We start from the raw sequence: 20,412 nt of genomic DNA on the forward strand, positions 1-20,412 counted from the left end.
GGCACAGAAACAGAAATATAGATCAATGGAACAGGATAGAAAGCCCAGAGATAAACCCACGCACATATGGTCACCTTATCTTTGACAAAGGAGGCAAGAATATACAATGGAGAAAAGACAGCCTCTTCAATAAGTGGTACTGGGAAAACTGGACAGCTACATGTAAAAGAATGAAATTAGAACACTTCCTAAAACCATACACAAAAATAAACTCAAAATGGATTAAAGACCAGGCTTCCCTGGTGGCACAATGGTTGAGAGTCCGCCTGCCGATGCAGGGGACGTGAGAGTTTGTGCCCCGGTCCGGGAGGATCCCACATGCCGCGGAGCGGAGCGGCTGGGCCCGTGAGCCACGGCCGCTGGGCATGCGCGTCCGGAGCCTCTGCTCCGCAACGGGAGAGGCCGTGAAAGTGAGAGGCCCGTGTAATGCAAAAAAAAAAAAAAAAAAGCATTAAAGACCTAAATGTAAGGCCAGATACTACAAAACACTTAGAGGAAAACAAAACAAAGGCAGAACACTCTATGACATAAATCACAGCAAGATCCTTTTTGACCCACCTCCTAGAGAAATGGAAATAAAAACAAAAATAAACAAATGGGACCTATTGAAACTTAAATGCTTTTGCACAGCAAAGGAAACCATAAACAAGAGGAAAAGACAACGCTCAGAATGGGAGAAAATATTTGCAAACAAAGCAACTGACAAAGGATTAATCCCCAAATTATACAAGCAGCTCATGCAGCTCAGTATCAAAAAAACAAACAACCCAATCCAAAAATGGGCAGAAGACCTAAATAGACATTTCTCCAAAGCAGATATACAGAAGGCCAACAAACACATGAAAGGATTCCTCGGTCATAAAACTCAGGAAAATATTTAAGGTACATAAATGTACTAAATTTACAAATGTACTAAAATTATCAATGTACTAAAACATATTGATGCCTCATTGTGGTGGTAGCTGGATTGAGATTGAGTCTCTTTTTTCTGTTTCCTAAATTCGCATAAATTTTAAAGTTTAAAATAAAAATATCCATGTTGTAGTTGGAATGATACAATATATCAATATTATACAAATACATCTCCTTGAAAAATTCATTACAGCCCAGAGCTTGGCTTCAGCCTTTGCTACAGGCCGAATTTTTGTGTCCCCCACAAAATCCAAATATTGAAATTCTACCCCCGACGTGATAGTATAAGCAGGTGGGGATAGGTGATTAAGGCATTAAGACAGAGCCCTCACGAAGGCGATTAGTGCCCTTATAAAAGTGTTTCCAAAGGGCTCCACGACCCTCCAACCATGTGAGGGCACAGCCGGAGACAACATTGTCTACAAACCAGGATGCAGGACTCACCAGACACCAAATCTGCTGACACCTTGATCTTGGACTTCCCAGGCTTCTGAACTGTGAGAAATAAATTTGTCGTTTATAAGCCATCCAGGCTATATCTTACTGCAGCCCAAACAGACTAAGACAGACTGACCCAGAAACCTAATTTCTCGGGAAGACTTACATTAGTGAAGCTCATGGAGACATATACACACACACAAAAAAGCAAATATCTTGCAATATCTCAATTAACAAGGGGAAGCAGATCTAATACCGGTTGGTGGGGACTGGGGGAGTGCCTTTCTAACCAAGGGAAATGGTTTGGTAATAAAATTAATATGATTTAAGTACAACCTCAAATGGTTAATTCAGGTTAAACAGTGGATTCAGTTGTACTCTGAAATAGGAGAAAATAAGGTGCAAACAATTTCATGATTAAGAAGCCTCAAAATTCACACACCAGCAAACTAACTTGCGCAAAGTTGTGAATGGTTTTAAATCAGTGACCAGTAAAAAGACAAAGTATCACTTTTCCCACTAGATATTCAACTCATGACATGTGTGTGTATGTATGAAAATTTATCCTCTCTAGAGAGGGAAGATTGCACACCTCGAGCTTGGCACGGATTTTTAATTTCAAGACCTAACCACCAAGTTAGTTACTTCACGTCAATTTCTAGAAATTAAAGGTAAAAAACTTAAGGTTCAAAATAGAAAGGCTATTGGTGGTTGTGGGAATGGGGCTGACTAATGGAATACAATTAAGTATCATTTAGAATATATTTTGGCTGGAGACCAAGAGGCAACGTTGTTTCTTTCATTTAAACTTTTTCTTAATAAATCTTTTATTTTAGAACAGTTTTCGGTTAACAAGTATAGCGAAGATAGTACAGAGTCCCCTATACCCCATACAAGACAAGTTTTTTAAACTCTAACTTCTACTTCCACCCCCACCCCCACCTCCCAAACCGTCCCCCACTTCTCTCCGATTCTGATCTCCTCAGGTTTCGGCAGGGCCTTGTTCCCACAGTGCAATGTTAGGATTGTAACGAAAACCCAGTTCAGTTCAAACTTCACCGCCCAGCCACAACTGGGTCAGCTGAGCTAGCCGACACCAGACGCTCCCGCCCCGCCCAGCTCTCTCAGAGGCGCTCCGACCCCTCGCCAACGTGGCTCTTCCAACTCAGGCCCCGGGAGACGCGAGCCAAGCGGGACCAAAGCGCTGGGCAGCCTCCAGAAGCCAGGCGAGCCGGGGGCAGGACCAGGTGAGCACCCAAAAGCACGCTCCTCCCTCGAGGGGAGGTTCCGGAGGCTAAAACATTTTTAACCTCAAAACGTCCAGACCTCTAACCGGCGTGGGGCGGGTTACACAAACCTACGCACATTCGCTTATTGTTTAACGCAGACGCCTCCTGGCGCTTCTCAGCCGCAGCCGCCTCTTCGCGGCCAACACCCCCAGGCGGCCTCTGCCCCGCCCCGTCGTCGCTGCCAGTCCCTCGGCGCATCGCGCGGGGGTGGGGCGCGCGCGCGTGAGGACGTCCGGGAGCGCGCGCGCCGCCGCCGCCGCCGAGCTGGGCGGGAGCTGTTGGCGGTGGGTCTGAAGGTGATGGCCTTGACTGAAGGCCTCGAGTCGGCGTCTCCCGCTGTTTCTGCAGTCGCTGCCCGGGACTCGGTGCGCTCATCGTCATGAGAGGTCAGGCCTGGGGGAAGCGGGCGAAGGAGGCGAGGGGCCTCGGCGAAGTGGGCCCTGGGGAGAATAACTGAGGCACTCGAAGGTCGAACGTGGGAGGAAAAATCTGTCCTGGAGATTCCGGAAGAGCCCTTTGCGTTTACTTTTCTTCCCTTTTTCTCCCCTTTCTTGCTCGTACTTGGAGGAAAGCGGGAGGGTTCTGTGTTTTTATTTGTGGAAAAAGACGGTGAAATTCTCCCGTCCAGCGTCGGTCTTAAGAGGTTGGAGGAAATAAACAGCAGTCGTGGCGTTGGAGCATCAGTGAAAGCCTCTAGTGAATGTGATTCTAAAAACCAAACCGCCCAACAGTAACTGAAAAAAAAAAAAAAAAATTCCAAACCTAGGAATGAAATAGAATGATACGGAACATGCCCTGACGTTAACCCCAGCTTCCTCCTACAGAAACGGTAGAAAGGCTCTGCGTTTCGTCAGCTGGATCCTCGACGGCTACCCCCACTCGTCATTTAGGGATCCTTCCGTGCCAGTGTTCTCTTTCCCGACAGCCCTCCCCTCCAAGGTGGCATTTTTAATGTGCAGACTACGTAATTATCCTTATTCAGAATAAAGAATCACTTAGCAATTACATGGTGACTCCCCAAGTCTTCCTATTTTAAAGGTATTTAGGTAACATCCTTGGGGGGGGGACAGGAAAAGGTAATACTCTTGGTATTACTGGAAACTTTTTTATTAGCTTTGGGAAAGCTGTTTCAGCATAAAACGAAATTTGTAGGTCACCTAAATGAAATGTTTATTATTAGTTCTCCATGATGATACTTAATGAGTTAAGATTTGATGTTTTCTTCCTAACCTTTCCACACATTAAAAAAATAGTCACTCTTATTAGATGTAGAATCTACATCAGAGATGAAACTGCTCCAGTTGAACAAAGTAAATGTACTTAAGTGTTCTAGTATGATTGAGTACTAGTACTCATATTAACATCTGCTGAGCACCCATACTTTGACTATTTTGCCAGTTCCTTCTGTCACTAGAGAACTGGAGGCATCTGAAGCTAAACTTTTTTGGTAGCAGATGCTCCCTAAAAGATAGTTTGCCTAGGGCAGCAGAGCCTTCGCATAAAGGGAGAAGATGGAGGAGTCTAGTAATAAGCAATAGAGAACCTGGAAATAATTCATGTACTGTGACTATCAGCCTCTCCTTTAGTGAATAAATTATTCCTAGTGAGCAATATATTGTCTGTACTTAACTGTTCACTTAGAATATTTTCTGTGCTTTGATTTTTAGGAGACAGAGTCCTGAAGCCAAGAAATCTGGATCACAGAAAAAGTATTCAGGGGTCATGCAAGCCAACTGTAGCCAACCGCACAGCCCTTCAGGAGCTGCAGGCAGTGAGGATGCCTCAGCCTCCCAGTGTGTCCAAACAAGATTGACAGGAGAAGCTTCCTGTCTTTATTCTGGAGATGTTCATAGTCAGATAAACTCCATGCCTAAAGAATGTGCTGAAAATCCAAGCTCCAGAAATATAAGGTCAGGTGTCCACAGCTGTACCCATGGATGTGTACACAGTCGCTTACGGAGTCACTCCCACAGTGAAGCAAGGCAACCTGATGAGACCGAGACGGAGTCTAGAGATCATGGTAGTAGCTCCTTCTCAGAATTCCGATATCTCTTCAAGTGGTTGCAAAAAAGTCTTCCATATATTTTGATTCTGGGTGTCAAACTTGTTATGCAGCATATAACAGGTAGGGTATAATAAAACATTGAGCTGTTTCATTACTATATGCAGCTAATTTTCTTTATTGGTAATCTACTTTAACCTATGTATTTCAGTTTCTTATTTTGTTAGTTTTTAAAATTGTATATGCTTCCTTTAAATTCATGTCGTGTTAGTCTTTTCTTTTTCCTTTCAATTAACTGGACCTTATTTTCTAACAGGAATTTCTCTTGGAATTGGGCTGCTTACAACTTTTATATATGCAAACAAAAGCATTGTAAATCAGGTTTTTCTAAGAGTAAGTATAACCAGCAACTAAAAAATCATTAAATGTTTCTCCCTGTAGAATTATATACTCATTTTTGAGAGAAATAGGAATAAAGATAAGATAGTTTATTTGATAAATTTAAATAGACATAATGTACCATCCATGATATATTAAATGTTATCTAAATGACCTGGAATAAATGATCTGTCCTAATACTGAACTGATTCACCTTATTTTCTTTGTATATTGGGTTCCTGATAAAGAAAAACTAGACAGAAGGATTAAAAGGTTTAGAACACACTATTTGATCTGATTTGTCAAGTGCTACATATTTTAAGTTAGTTTGACCATACTAAGTAATATAATCATCATTAAAAACTTCAGCTGTTGTACTATAAGATTTAAAATAGTTAAATAAAACGTACACTGAATAAATGGGTATTGAACTATTTACTTAGGTTTCTCTTATTTAAAGAAAACTAAACCCAAGTTTTTCCATAAGAAATTATAAGATTCCTATTCATGTAAATTATTGGGAAAACAGAATTAGTTTATAAAATTTCACCTTCAGGCAACTTTAAAGGGTTGTATCTGTGTAAAGGAGCATACATTTTGACCTGAAAATTCGTAGTTAGAACCTATCAAACCATAAAAGTTTAATTCAGGGTTTAAAACTAGTAAAATTTTTAATTAAACTAGTAATTAAAACAATTATAAAACTGAGATTAAAAACATTTTATTAAATTCTTACTGAATTGAGAATTTTTAAAATTATATTTATAAACCCTGGTAACATAAATGCAGTGTTTAAAAGTCTGTTTTGTTGGGAAGGCAAAAATAGGAAGCTGCAGAAGTAAAGTTTTTATTTACGTAGGTCCTTTATGTCAGTCTGTAGAAGATTTGGCTTTGAAACATAAGTAATGTTGTTACACAATGAGGAAACTTGTATTTTAAAAATCTGTTTAAGTCTGTGTTGTTTTCTTCACTAAAGGTATACAAAATAGAATGTGATGATGTACAATTTAACAAATATTCTATATTTTTAAGATAAATTAATCTATTAAAATGTTGTAAGTTAATTAGTCATTAAAATAGTTTAATGATATTTAAAATTCTGGCATAATTCAAAGTAACAAATTATAAAATTGTTTATTTTTCAGGAAAGGTGCTCAAAGATTCAGTGTGCTTGGTTACTGGTATTCTTAGCAGGATCTTCTGTTCTTTTATATTACACCTTTCATTCTCAGTCACTTTATTACAGGTAATTAGAGGTCCAAGTGCACAATCACATTTTTATGTAATCGTATATTCCATAGCACTTTGCATATATCTTACTTGCACATACTTAGAGTTCAATTTTTACCTATCTGTCTCCTTCCAAGATTGAGAGCTTAAAGTGACTTACTCACATTTTTATACCCAGTGCCTTGCCTCATAGTAAGTGCTCAATAAATACTTAATTTTTGATACTTAAATTTTTACTTATATAATCAGTTTACTAAATACCATTAGGTTGTTGTTGGTGATCTTTTTTGGTTTTTTATTTTTGATAAATAAAAATTGTATATCTTTAAAATATACAACGTTTTGATATATGTATACATTGTGAAATGATTACCACATCAAGCTAATTAATATATCCATCACCTCCCTTAGTTACCTTCTTGTGTGTATGTGTGATAAGAACACTTGATCTTTGTCTCTAGAAGGAGAAGACTTGCTAAAGGACAGTAGTTGATAAGTTTCCATGTCAGATGGAAGTGTTCTGAATTTTCAGCTTTAATCAGATAATTAGAAGTCCTGGTTTCAGTGGAGTTGGAGAGATGTGGACAAATCTGGGATATAGTTTGTAGGTGTAGCCAGTACCCCTCGGATTGGATTGGGTGAGTAGGTAAGGGGGAAGAATCAAGGGTGATACTGGGTTTTTTTAGTCTAAGCAACTGGCTGGATGGTGGTGCCATTTACTGGGCTGGGAAAGACTGGGGAAGGAACTGGTTTTGAGGGAAAATCAGTAATTTTGTTTTGAACATGTTAAGTTTAAGAGGCCATGTAGAACTGTTAAAGTGATTATAGATATTTGTCATGAGCTCAGAGTAGAGGTTAGGGCTGTAAATTTTGGTGTTATCAGCATATGGTTGATATTTAAAAAACCAAGGAACTTGACAAGACTAACCAGGGAAAGAAAGTATAGACAGAGGAGAGGGCCCAGGACTGGACATGCCCACAATAAGCCAGAAGAGGAGCAGCAAAGGAGACTTGAGAAGGAACCATCAGGGACTTCCCTGGTGGCGCAGTGGTTAAGAATCCACCTGCCAATGCAGGGGACACGGGTTCGAGCCCTCGTCCAGGAAGATCCCACATGCTGCGGAGCAACTAAGCCCGTGCGCCACAGCTACTGAGCCTGTGTTCTAAAGCCCGCGAGCCACAACTGCTGAGCCCGTGTGCCACAACTACTGAAGCCCTTGCACTGAGAGCCCGTGCTCCACAACAAGAGAAGCCACCACAATGAGAAGCCCGCGCACCACAATGAAGAGTAGCCCCCACTCACCGCAACCAGAGAAAGCCCGCGCGCAGCAACGAAGACCCTATGCAGCCAAAAATAATAATAAATAAACAAATTTAACAAAAAAAGGAACCATCAGTCACATATGAGAACAACTAGAAGAGAGTGGTGTCAGAAGTCTAGGAAGAAAATATTTCAAGGAGAGAAGAGAGGGAAAAAGTGACCTTCGAATTTAGCAAGAGGGAGGGAGTTGGCGATCTTGACAAAAACAGTTCAGTGGAAAGGAGGGGTTAGACTCCTGACGAGTTGGTTGAAGACAGATTGGCAGATATGGAGTATTTGTGAGTTTTTTAGATTATAGGCTAGAAAGATATCAATCATGACAAGTTAGGAAGACTCGTTCTTTATGGAGGGAAGATTTGAAATTCAAACATTTAAGAAGTTTTTTTCATAAATTTACTTTTGGCTGCATTGGGTCTTCGTTGCTGCGTGTGAGCTTTCTCTAGTTGTGGTGAGCGGGGCCTGCTCTTCCCTTGCAGTGCGCGGGTTTCTCATTGCAGTGGCTCCTCTTGTTGCAGAGCATGGGCTCTAGGTGTGTGGGCTTCCATAGTTGTGGCACACGGGCTCAGTAGTTGTGGCTTGCGGGCTCTAGAGCGCAGGCTCAGTAGTTGTGGTGCACAGGCTTAACTGCTCTGCGGCATGTGGGACCTTCCCAGACCAAGGCTTGAACCCGTGTCACCTGTGTTGGCAGGCAGATTCTTAACCACTGTGCCACCAGGGAAGTCCCTAAAAAGTCTCTTTAAAATAAGCAAAATGATTTTCCATTCTATTTACATGAACTCTAGCATCTTGCCAAACTTTTATTTTTTACACATCAAATTAAAGTAAAATATTTGGTAGCAAATTTAGAACCCCCATCGACACTTTCATCTTCTTATGTTGCTCTGGTAAGTTTTGATGTTTTTCTCTTGGTAGCTTAATTTTTTTAAATCCTACTTTGGACTATTCGAGCTTCTGGGACGTACTTTGGATTGTTGGAATTACAGACTTCATTCTGAAATTCCTCTTCATGGGCTTAAAATGCCTTATTTTATTGATGCCTTCTTTCATCATGCCTCTTAAATCCAAGGTAAGAAAGTAATATGTTTTATTGGAAAGATGTTAGCAGACCATATTAATGCTATTTAGTCTTTGCTAAAATGATTCCTTCTATAATTTTTCAGTTTGCTCAATAACCTTATTTTAATTATCTATATTATCTCAGACTGCCAGCTATCTGGTCAAAGACTTGAACCTAAATATTAATCTATTCCAATAAAATCAATTATATTTGCTTTGGAATAATCTAAAAATGAGTCCCCACATCATATATGGGAAAATATACATTTATACTTCTGTTTTCCTCCAGGGCATTATTGACAATTGATAACTGACTTAGGCAGTTATTCAATGTTTTTTCATACTCAGTGAAAACTTTAAATTTTTATAATCAGCAAAATGTTTTATTATACATAAAACATTTTCACTGTCACTCTTCAGAAATTCTTTGAAAACAGACCACTCAGTGACTGTAACATCTAAAGAACCAAGTTGAGGTTGTCAGTCATAACCATTACCATTATGATTAATTTTATAGTTGTGTTATTGTGCCATATACCCATGATGTTCTCAGCCCAATATGAAGTATTTGCATTGTGCATGTAAGTACCTTGGGTGGCTCTATTTGTTTTCTTTTTTCTTCCTTTTTAGGGTTATTGGTATATGGTTTTAGAAGAATTATGTCAGTATTACCGAACTTTTGTCCCCGTACCAGTTTGGTTTCGTTACCTTATAAGCTATGGGGAGTTTGGTAATGTAACTAGATGGAGTCTTGGGATACTGCTGGCTTTACTCTACCTCATACTAAAAGTAGGTAACATAATCTTATCATTTATAATGACATGTAATACTGTTTACATATTTTACGATATGACTGCTTTTCTCTTTATATATTTTATAGTTTATCTTCGTATCACTAGTTTGAAGTAATGGCAGATTCTATATCTACTTAGAAATGGAGAAATGGAAATAGGTATCTTAATCCAGTGGTTCTCAGATTTTATTGGGGGAGTGGACCTCTAAGCATGGATTAGCTAAGGTGGAGGGGGACAAGTAGAATAGAACATACCCATCCCCTACAGTAAGTTGTCATACACATAATTCTCAAACTAGTGGAGTATCTTGTCCTGTTCCCCTCAACTTAATCACTTTATGAAACGTTAAATAGGTTAAGGACATGTACAGAACCAGATAAAATTGCCTTGCCTTTGATTTAGTTAAGTTTATATTTGTCTTGACCAAATTGTAACTCTAGGCATTCAGATGTACTTCATTTTGGTTAAGAGTTGGCTGAAATTGATACATTGAGTAAAATATTCCATAATTGGACTTTAAATATATTTAGAATGAAATGATTAGTTGTGATATGCAATAAGCATAAAATTAATATCAGTATTTGATATTAGCTTTGATCTCTGAGTTTAGCATATAAGGATCTTTGAATAAATGAATTATTTTCTCTTTCAGCTTCTGAACTTTTTTGGACATCTGAGAACTTTCAGACGGGTTTTGCAAATATTTTTTACACGACCAGTAAGTATTTTTTAATCAGAAAAAACACTTTTAATCTTTCTTTCTTCATTATAAAAATGTTTTAGTTCAGCAGTTTTACAAATGCAGATTTCATAATTACATGGTTTTTTAGAAAAACTTCTTGTACTTTGGCACTTGGGGCTGTGATGATACAGAGGTTTTGTTTCTGTGATAAGTTTCTTAACTTGCACATTGACAACCACCTGATAGTTGATGAAGTACTTATATATTTGAGTTTGCCTCTTGCCCTTTCAAATCACTTGACATTCTTAAGGGTTTATAAACATTCCCTTAAAAATCTTATGAACTTTTGTTTCTCTTCCTTTTTTTAATACACAAATAGTAGCTTTGTGTATTTTCATTAACTCCTATTCAGCTTCTGTGAAAGTGCTTATACTATAATTTATTGTGTATATGAAGAAAGCTCATTACCAAAAATCATGTCCCTTGAAATTTTCTTACTGGAAAAATTTCCCCAATACTCAGTTCTGTATGCACAAATAAGTTCGTGACAATAACAGTAAATTTAACAATAACAAAACAATTTTAACAATAAATTGAGACTCCAATGTCAATTGTAACTTTATTCTCTTATTCTACTGATGTAACAAACTGCAGAAAAAGGGTGTCATAGCCCAAATGATAAATAGCTCATTTGCTATTTAGTAGCCTCAGAAGTTCTCAGTATATAAGTGTGATCACCAGACTTCAGAGTTTGATTCTCAGTTTTGCAGTCCATTAGGTACTTAACAATTATGTGGTCAGGACTCAGGGGAATCTGACGTACAAGAATGCCAATCTAATATATGTTTTAAAAAAAAAAACAGGATTATACCAACAAAGTGGAGTAAACTAACTGGCCAGGGCACCCTTTCCTGAAGACAGTAATGTATTAAGTTTTGCTGCATCCTATTCAGACTTCTTTCTTTAGATAAGATACAATAAAATTGAGACTTCAGCTTTTGAGTTTATTCAGTTGATTATGTATCGGCCACTTTGCTGTAGCAATTAATCTAGTAAGGCTTGAGCTGAAATACTTTTGATATTCTTTCTCTGTGAAGTATAAAGAGACTATCACAGTCCACTCTTTTATTCCTGGGATTCTCATGTTCCTTAATGTTGCCCTGAAAATGGCAGTCATCATCAGGATGTCTTCACCTGAAGGGAGTCTGCAAAGTGCCAGACAAGAGTGCTATTTTAAAAGCTTGTCAGCATACATATCTACAGTGTACTCTGCTAAATGACATTTATTGAAGGGAAACTGGCACCAAGATCATCCATCAGTATCTCAACTTGTTTCTGGAATCTTTAACATGACCAATCTCAAAAAAATCTTAATTTTCAATGTTTTTATCCTTTGAGTCTTAGTTTGATTTTGTTAACCCTCGATAACAAGAAGTTTAGGTCACAGCTTCAGGTTGCTGAGTCAAGTCATGCTTTTGCTCTCATTACCATGACTGAAACTTGGGTGTTCTTTCTTTTCCTCAGCCACCTTTTCCACATCATCTCTACAGAAAGCTGATCTCATTTGTAACATTTTGTCACATCTAGTTAATGACTAAATTCTACTGAATTTGGTAAGGAAGTTATTAAGATCTTAAAGAGATCAGAAACTTTTTTTTAGAACTTAAGAAGAAAAGGAAATTCAAAGATTTGTGTTATTATTCAGTTTGACAGTATCTCTACCCACATGACATTCTGCAATTACAGGTTCTGCAAAATTTTACCATTCTTTCCTAGTACTAAATGCTCCGACTTCTTTTGTGATAAGTAAGGATGATAATTAAAATTATTTTTAGATTTAGTGGCAGGACACTGTTCAGTGGTCCCCAAACCTCCTTCACATTGAACTCATGTTGAGAGCTTTCAAGAATTAGATTCCTGGGGCTTCCCTGGTGGCACATTGGTTGAGAGTCCGCCTGCCGATGCAGGGGACACGGGTTCATGCCCCGGTCCGGGAAGATCCCACATGCCGCGGAGCGGCTGGGCCCGTGAGCCATGGCCGCTGAGCCTGTGCTCCGCAACGGGAGAGGCCACAACAGTGAGAGGCCCGCGTACCGCAAAAAAAAAAGAAAAAAAAAAAAGAGATTCCTGGGTTACTGAATCAATCTCCAGTGTGGAGCACAGAAACCTGTTTTTAAAGTAGTCTCTAAATGAGTTACATTCAGCCAGCCAAGCTCTGGATTGACTTTTTTGAAAAGTGTCATAGGTAATAAGTGGGCTCAATTTGGCAGTACTGGGTCACATAGTACATGAATATAGATTGCATAATGCTGTGTTGTATTTCAGATCGCTTAGTCTCTTAAGCCATTTGAATCTGAAGCACTGTCATTATTTGGGAATCCAGGGAATCTAACAATCTTCCAATATCCTATTATGTATTACATAGTGAGTTAACCTTGATGCGATCCATCCAGGCATCGTTCTGCATACATAATTCAGCTCTGAAATGTTTATATCCTTTGGGAGAGTTTTCAAATGCCTAGTTCCTTGGAGATTTGAGAAATACAGTACCATCTGTGTATTTAAGGAACAGAAAAGAAAGAAATTTGTAGGAACATAACTTCTTATCTTTATAGAGTTACGGAGTGGCTGCCAGCAAGAGACAGTGTTCAGGTGTGGATGATATTTGTTCAGTATGTCAAGCTGAATTTCAAAAGCCAATTCTTCTCATCTGTCAGGTAACTATATTTTTAAGCAACCTCAATACAGCACTTCTCTGTGACCTGCAAAAGTCACATTTATGTTACTTACAGGGAAATATACACTATTCAGCAGAAAGTAGCATTCAGGGCACATACTACTAATTTCTTACTTGTGATTAGGGGTTTGGTAGGTTAGCTAAATCTTGTCCCTTAGTTCTAATGATTTTTATGTAGAGGAGTGTATAAAGGGGAAAAAAAATTCAAATGGCAGACTGGATACCAAAGTGACTGGAAAACAGACTTTTTAATAATTGAATACTAGTCTTTTAGCATAATACCAGCATTTGTTACTGGATTGTATAAGGCCCTTTCCTGTACTTTATTTCAGTAACCCTCAAAGACTTTATTAAGCTGTTAGTTATTATACTTGATCTTAAAGTTATCACCTGAGGATAGCTTGTATTTTATTAAAAGTGGTTAAATGGATAGTACAAGTCAGAATAATACTTGTGCCTCTACCACGAACACCGCTGTTATTGAATGTTATACTTTGTTTTCTCACTTGTAAAATAAAGGGATTAGTGTTCTCCAAATTCCCTTTCAGCTCTAGAGTATGATTCTCTGCAAAGTGATGAATTTAAAATTGAAATGTTATCAACTATAAAATCTAGTTCTTAATTCCCTTACAGCATATATTTTGTGAAGAGTGCATTACCTTATGGTTTAACAGAGAGAAAACATGTCCGCTGTGCAGAACTGTGATTTCAGACCATATAAACAAATGGCAAGATGGAGCCACTTCATCACACCTTCAAATATATTAAGTTCTAAACTTAATATTAAGGCCACAAAACACTAATTTTATTTGGTTACAGTGACTATTGGTAAAGACATTAGAATGGATTTTCAGGGCTGGAAGTTAAGGAAAATGTTTCCAAATGGTTTTAGAATATTATAATAAGACAAGTGTGTAGTCCAGCTTATCAAAAGATTAAATGAAAGAACCCTATATTTAAAAAAATATATAAGTAATGTTCAACATAGTGCATATGCAACATTTATTCTATCCTAATTATTTGACAGATGATTGCAGTGTTAAATTGTAAATGTGTTTTCTTGTTAATGTTACCAAAATGACAATCGGATAACTAGAACTAGTGGTTTTAGAGGAATTCAGTTATTCTTTCCTGACACTGTTTTCGGAATAAAGAATATTTTTCATATTTTAAGATACACATTACCTGAAAGAATTTTCTTTAACATTGACTTTTATAATTCCCATTCTAAAAATTCTAAAATTTTTCATAAAATTTGTATTTTTAAATGAAAGCTCTAAATGCTGTATTTTACCTGTACAATGAGATTTTTCTAAGGAAGATTTACTGAGGATGAAATATTTTAATATTGTATTATTCTTCGTAGTGTGATTAGCAGTCATTGAGAACAGATGATTTAAATTCCTTTTCTTTGTGGACTTCATACATACAATCCTGCCATCAGCTTTAATGTTCATGATCTTGCGTTTTGGAAAGTGCCATGGACTTTCTTGAATTATTAAAATAATTCACATGGATTACAAACAGCTGGCTTCACTGATGATTTGAATAGAGTGACAAACAAGACCAACACAAATACTTAGAAAAGAATTCCTCGGGACTTCCCTGGTGGTCCAGTGGTTAAGACTCCGCACTTCTAATGCAGGGGGCATGGGTTTGAGCCCTGGTCAGGGAACTAGGCTCCCACATGGTGCGTGGCCAAAAAAAAAAAAGAAAAAAAAAAGGATTTCCCCGTATAACTAGTCTTCTCCAGAAGAGTTTTGGAACCTCATGCTTGAATCACCATTACTTGGGAGATTAAAGCTTGCACTCAGGCCAACAAAAGCTTTGGAGAGTGTGGTTTGTTTGCCTACAGGTATTTGTGCAGGGTGGTGGAAAGAGAATGAGGCACTTTCTCTCCCACTATGAAACCTCTAAGGGGGGATGGATCTATACCAGAAATCCAAAGGACTGGTTATTATCTACATTTAGATGCAAGGCCTCTGCCCATTTTCTCTTTTACCATCTATCAGTTTGCACACAAGAAAAAGATAGTGGTGGGAAGTAGAAGTTACAAGGTAGAGGTAGAAAACAAATTTGCAGGGCTGATGATTGATAAGACAAAGATTAAACCAACCTGGATTAATAAGGATAGTGACCAACCAGATACAGGTTAAACCACTTTTCATGTATGGCCACCCAAATTGACAAAAGAACATTAGCCTGTAACTTTTCTCCCCAGGTAAATATTGCTAGATTATAAGTGCAACTGTTTCTGTTCATTCAGGATGAAATACTTAACTATGTTACGTACTTTGAGAACCACTGCAAATACTAAAAAACAAGCTTACTTGGCCTTAAATCACCTTCCTAACTCTGTGGTGAAGCTGATAGTTGTTATTTAGGTATACAGCAGGGGATGAGTGAGAAAGACAATTTGAGATTAGAATTTGGGTGTGAAGGATATGCTGACTTCTTGATAAAAACATAAGAATAACATCTTAACCACATGGGTTACTTCAGCCCTAATACAATACCTACTTACCACACTTACTTACCCTATGGCCATATGGATAGCTTTGTTTCTTTTTTTTTTAATTTTTTTTTATTTTTTATTTTTTTTGTGGTACGCGGGCCTCTCACCGTTGAAGCCTCTCCCGCTGCGGAGCACAGGCTCCAGACGCGCAGGCTCCGCGGCCATGGGGAAGCCCAGCTTTGTTTCTTAATATGACTGAATAACAAAAGAAGTCCCTGGTGGACAGTGGGGTTTTTTGTTTTTGTTTTTTTAACAAGAAAGCAGTTCACATATGAATTTAAAAGGAGGGAAATGTAACAGGAGAGCTTTGCCATTCACTAGTAACATTGATGAAATAGAAGCATTTCTCTATTTTTATTCCTTCACCTCAAAAACAGGAATAGGGATTCAAACCCCATTTATTCTGTGAATTCAGATCACATCCTCTAAAAGACTGTTTTATCAACATCAAGAGTCACTACGATGTTTTATAAAAAAGTACGTTTGAGAACTTCTGTAGAGAAACCATCTTGGCAAGTATGATAGAATCACCTCATAAATAAGAGGTGGTTTACACAAAACACCCATCTTACAGTAGATATATTGAGACATTAGTTAAAAACAGATTTGTCCACTGTGTTATTTTGTTCATACACATCAGGTAATGTAGTTGACAAATGTGGCTGGAAAAACTGTTGTATGTTAGCACAAGAAAGTCTTCCATTGTTTTTATGTGAAGCTGGCTTTCACATAACTTTTCACATGAACTTTTTTTTTTTAAGCAACCAATTCAATTCTACTGTTTGACAGAACTTGGAAATCACAGATGTTTAACACCTAATATAAAATCAGTACTAAAACTTGTTATAAATTTAAATTGCTTCAGTTTCTCCACAAAAACAGTTTTATGACTGTCATTCTTCACATATATAGTTTATTAAATACGAGAATCTGAACACATCTGGCATGTTAATGGGAAAAATTATTGAAACCACATGTGTACCTGATAGTTATTTCTTCCTATCTTAGGATAATAATAATTAAAAAAAAAAATCACTTCTATTTTATGTTCTTTCAAATTTGCATTTAATTTCTATTTACATTCATTCAATCTGAAATCAAATACTTAATACAGTAAACTAAACACAAGATGAAAAGCAGAAAAGGTGTTACCCTCAAATCACTCCTAATAAGGCAGCTGAAGAATTTACTCTGGTAGATGCAAAGCCAACTTGGGGTAGGAAAAAAAAAAAATAGTTTAAAGAGCAAACACAGATGAACCCATCTTTCAAATGTTACTTTAGATAATCCACTGATAATACTTGTGCTATAGTGGTAAATTAAGAATCACACACGAAGAATTTTGTATCAATCAGCAACAGACCACAGGTCATGGTGGAACAAATACTTTATGATTATTTTGTCCAGCTTGCTAGTGTCTACTTCTATGAAAAAAGGCAGATGTTTGGACACTGATGTTTTTATTTGAGGAATTAACCATTTCCACAGCCTCAAAATCCATTCTGCATAAATCGAACATTTCTCATAAGAATAATCTTAGATCTAGCCCTTATAAGCTAGGAACCATATGACTAAGTAACCAAAATAGTTAGGTCCTATATTAAATACAAAATCCAAGGCTTGGGATATTAATACTATTGAAGATGCAGCTTATTTATAATCATTTATTTCTTAAAGAATGTTGAATTTATGGAGTATCATACATGCATTCTTCCCCGCCAATTACCTTCTATTTCAAAAAATAGTATGGAAGAATCCTTCTTGAAGGATTCAAATTAGTTAAGACCATAAAGGGGAAAAAGAAATAACAGTTTTCCTAAAAATCTGGTTCAAGTTCAATAATTAATACTTTACATTGTTAATCACAGCTGGTTTATAAATCTCAGTTTATTCTGTAATGCTACAAACCTTATAAAATCAAAATTAGTAAACTTCAGTTCTCAATGATTATATTTTAATTAAAAAACAGCATGTATAAAATAAAAAAATATCCTATAATAGCTGATTTTAAAGAAAATAATCAAGTGATGAAAGAAAAACACAATCTCTTTATACACTTACCTGGAATAATCATAAAGAACCTTCTTAGAAACTCAAGACTAGTATTATTGACATATATTTTTAAACTATGCTTGGGTTTTTACAAATAAATATAGGGTAAGCCATATTGCATAGGTGTGTGCTTTCTGTCTGTGACACTCAAGTGGCACTTGACATGTTTTCACAGTCATAGTAGGAATATCCATTTATGAAACAATTTCTCAATAAACTTGCCACAGTATAGAAAATTAACTTCACTGAATGTTAAGTTTGAAAAACTTATTTGTGTGGATGGTAGATGTGCAATTAATACTTTTTATGCAGAAAGTTACAGTGTTTGCCACTATTGCTGGCAGTACTAATTATGAAACTGGTTTAACTATGGGGTGGTTATAGCCAGCCAATCACAGTGCAAATGTTACTAGCAAATAGGACTGAGGAGGAATATTTTGGTGTAAAACTTTCACTGGAATTTGGTCAGGCAGTCAACACTATAGTTAGTAAACACATTTGAAAACAAATATCAAAGTAGTACAAGCCATTTACAGTCTGAAATGAAGCCTGTACAAATCACCATAGCTTTTTGGGTTCTGTTTTTCAGACATCATAAACTGTCAGAGAACAAAGACCTGCACTTTAAGTACAATTTCTGCCCTTACCATTATTTAGTTTCTAATTTATTAGCTACAGTTATAAAGTTCTCAGTAGACTGCTGCAATAAGGGAAGAGGAGGTCTAGAAGGAGTGATTTAAAAAAAAAAAAAGGCTTTCTGTCCGAAGATGAGCTGTTATCAATTGTTTCATTTATTGCCACAACTGAAAAGGTATATTTCCAATCATTTTTCATGGTTCTATTTTTGCTTAATGTCATAGGATTTCATCTTATCTCACTCGAACCGCCATTTAAATAACCAAAGCTTTTTTCTGACTGAATTCAACATGCATAAATAATTTTATGGCTTGGATCCTATGGCTCAAAAAGGTTTGGAGAACATAGCAAGCAGCATCTATTTAAAAAAAATCATAGGGTTGCAAAATATTACAAATTGACTTTGCACACTCAGACTGAAGACATTATAAAAGACAAACAAAAAGAGGTGGTAAGACTCAACTGCAACTGCATGATCTATTATACCAGTATGCACTGAAATAATATTTTTATAAAGCTCTGCAGATATTAAACCCTTTCACCAGCTAAAAGTCATGGAAACGCTCTCTTTAAGGCAGGAAGTATTTAAGAAAGGTAAAGTTACCTTTATTTTTATTCTTTGTACCTGTAAATCACTTATGTAGACTTTGTTACAATTTTCAAAAACATAGTGTCTTGTTAACATGTTTCCTAAATTAAGCCACTGAGTTTTCTTATTCACTGTGGAAGACATTCATCAAAAGGCCATCAAATACTTTTACAATCAAAAAATGTAGCCCCAATATAGGAAAAAAAAATACCTTTTTTCCTTTTAAAACCGTTGAGGAAAAAATGTAAGGAAGGCAGACACCAAAAACAGTAAAAAGAAGTAAAACTTAAAACCTTACCAATTTGCTGTAAAGAGATTAGACATAGAGGGTGGATCGTGGCAACACCCTCTTCCCCTGGATCTCCCTCCTCTCTCTCTCACTTTGCCGCCCTCGATATGCATTTTATCCTCTCTTCTGTCCTTCTTCAGCCATAGGCTGAACACATTTGACGTCTTGAACCAAATACTGGTATAAGGTGGCGATATTTTTCCAGTGCAATGCAGGCCCAGGATAAGGATGAAATGTAGGACATACAACTTATGCCCATTCCAAGGCTTCCAGTTAAGCTTAGCACATAACAGTACTGCAAGTAGAAATGATTAAATAGATTTTTTTTTTTCTAGTATTACAGACAGGTATTGCAGCTGGGTTACTGAAAATAAACCCCAAGTCCACCCCAATCCCTCAAACGAGCCACAGCTGTGGTTAACAATGATTCATTTGCATTTTTATTATTTCACCAAGAGAAGAAACAGAAGTTGTCTGGCTTTCTTCACACCAATAATTTCGCATTTTAAAGTTTGGGATGTTTTCCATAATGAGCTGAATCAAAAATCTATTTGAAAAATATATATTTATATAAAAAAAGATTCAGGTTGTTTGCACGTAAAACATCAATTGTTAAGTTTCTTTCGTCTTTGATTCCATGTTGCTGGAAAGTTTGACCAAGCTTGCATGCTAATTTGTCCTTAGTTGCAAGTATTACAGGCAAACTCATACTTTGCCTAATGAAAGGATAACCCTTCTTCGACACAATCAGAACTCAACAGTGATTCAGAAGCAACATCCTACCCTTAATACTGTCAGTTTCGAGCGATCAACATGAAATCCTTGATAGGTTGAGACGATGTTGCTAGGAATCAATTAATTGATGTGCGTCTAAGAGTTCCGCAGTACTATTTTCACTTAAGTTTTTTTGCACCATTGATTGATTTTTTAAAATCCATGTTTATTTTTCCTCTGTCCAATGTGTTCTATGTAATGACACTGACTCTTCAAGACTGTCATTTTGAGTCTTCTTGTTTCACCCTGTGGGATGCTCACACATCCCCTCCCCACCTTTTTTGCCTTAAATTCATTAAAAGCATTGCTCTGTCATAGATTCATACGCAGGTGTTCTGGTCGTTTGGAGATCATGGGAAAAGCTTGTTTTTTGTATGGCCCGGAGTTCGGCTGTCGTATTGGAAGTGGTGCTGAAGCTTCCCCACTCGTCGTCACATCCATCTGCTCTATTCCACTTGTTTCCATTGGGTATTCCACAGGCGCCTGAGGATTTGCCGTGCTGGCTGAAGCACCTCTTCCCCAGAAATCCCCAGGAGAAAATTTGACAGGGCTTTAAGACAAGGAAGAGCTATCATTCGTCTCAAGTACTATCTCAACAAGGAACATTTCCCTTACATTTAAAGGGAGTGGGGTAATGTGACTTTTTTTTTTTCATTTAATTTCATTTTTGTGTGGATTAGCACAAAAGCAGAAGTTGAGCCATTTCTCCCCTAGACTA

General features: G+C 37.2%; 3 protein-coding genes across 10 annotated transcripts in view; 1 reads left to right on the forward strand and 2 right to left on the reverse strand.

Moving 5' to 3' along the window:
* LOC129392798 (translation initiation factor IF-2-like) overlaps positions 1–3,020 on the reverse strand; it is a 34,945-nt gene extending 31,925 nt beyond the window's left edge. Inside the window, exons 1-2 of the mRNA XM_055090920.1 lie at positions 2,716–3,020; positions 1,357–1,407 (exon numbers count right to left, since the gene is read on the reverse strand). Of these exons, the coding sequence (XP_054946895.1) occupies positions 1,357–1,407; positions 2,716–3,020 (356 nt within the window). The remainder of the gene's footprint in view (positions 1–1,356; positions 1,408–2,715) is intronic.
* Positions 2,453–20,412, forward strand: part of RNFT1 (ring finger protein, transmembrane 1) — a 34,144-nt gene continuing 16,184 nt past the window's right edge. Inside the window, exons 1-9 of one of the 5 annotated variants that reach the window (XM_024127838.3) lie at positions 2,485–2,597; positions 4,307–4,764; positions 4,958–5,034; positions 6,165–6,265; positions 8,483–8,636; positions 9,257–9,415; positions 10,073–10,138; positions 12,718–12,819; positions 13,473–14,355. In XM_024127838.3, the coding sequence (XP_023983606.1) occupies positions 4,362–4,764; positions 4,958–5,034; positions 6,165–6,265; positions 8,483–8,636; positions 9,257–9,415; positions 10,073–10,138; positions 12,718–12,819; positions 13,473–13,607 (1,197 nt within the window). In that variant the 5' untranslated portion in view covers positions 2,485–2,597; positions 4,307–4,361 and the 3' untranslated portion in view covers positions 13,608–14,355. Of the gene's footprint in view, positions 2,598–2,894; positions 3,026–4,306; positions 4,765–4,957; positions 5,035–6,164; positions 6,266–8,482; positions 8,637–9,256; positions 9,416–10,072; positions 10,139–12,717; positions 12,820–13,472; positions 14,356–20,412 lie in introns of those variants that run through there. The other 4 variants (XM_007118337.4, XM_028500075.2, XM_028500073.2 and 1 more) reach the window with 4 other exon arrangements.
* The window catches only part of RPS6KB1 (ribosomal protein S6 kinase B1), a 38,528-nt gene continuing 34,567 nt past the window's right edge, over positions 16,452–20,412 (reverse strand). For 2 of the 4 annotated variants that reach the window (XM_007118333.4, XM_007118335.4), the window contains exon 15: positions 19,338–20,244. In XM_007118333.4, the coding sequence (XP_007118395.1) occupies positions 20,007–20,244 (238 nt within the window). In that variant the 3' untranslated portion in view covers positions 19,338–20,006. Of the gene's footprint in view, positions 19,216–19,337; positions 20,245–20,412 lie in introns of those variants that run through there. The other 2 variants (XM_007118336.4, XM_007118334.4) reach the window with 2 other exon arrangements.

Source organism: Physeter macrocephalus, chromosome 14, assembly GCF_002837175.3.
Source record: "Physeter macrocephalus isolate SW-GA chromosome 14, ASM283717v5, whole genome shotgun sequence".
NCBI classification, from domain to species: domain Eukaryota; kingdom Metazoa; phylum Chordata; class Mammalia; order Artiodactyla; family Physeteridae; genus Physeter; species Physeter macrocephalus.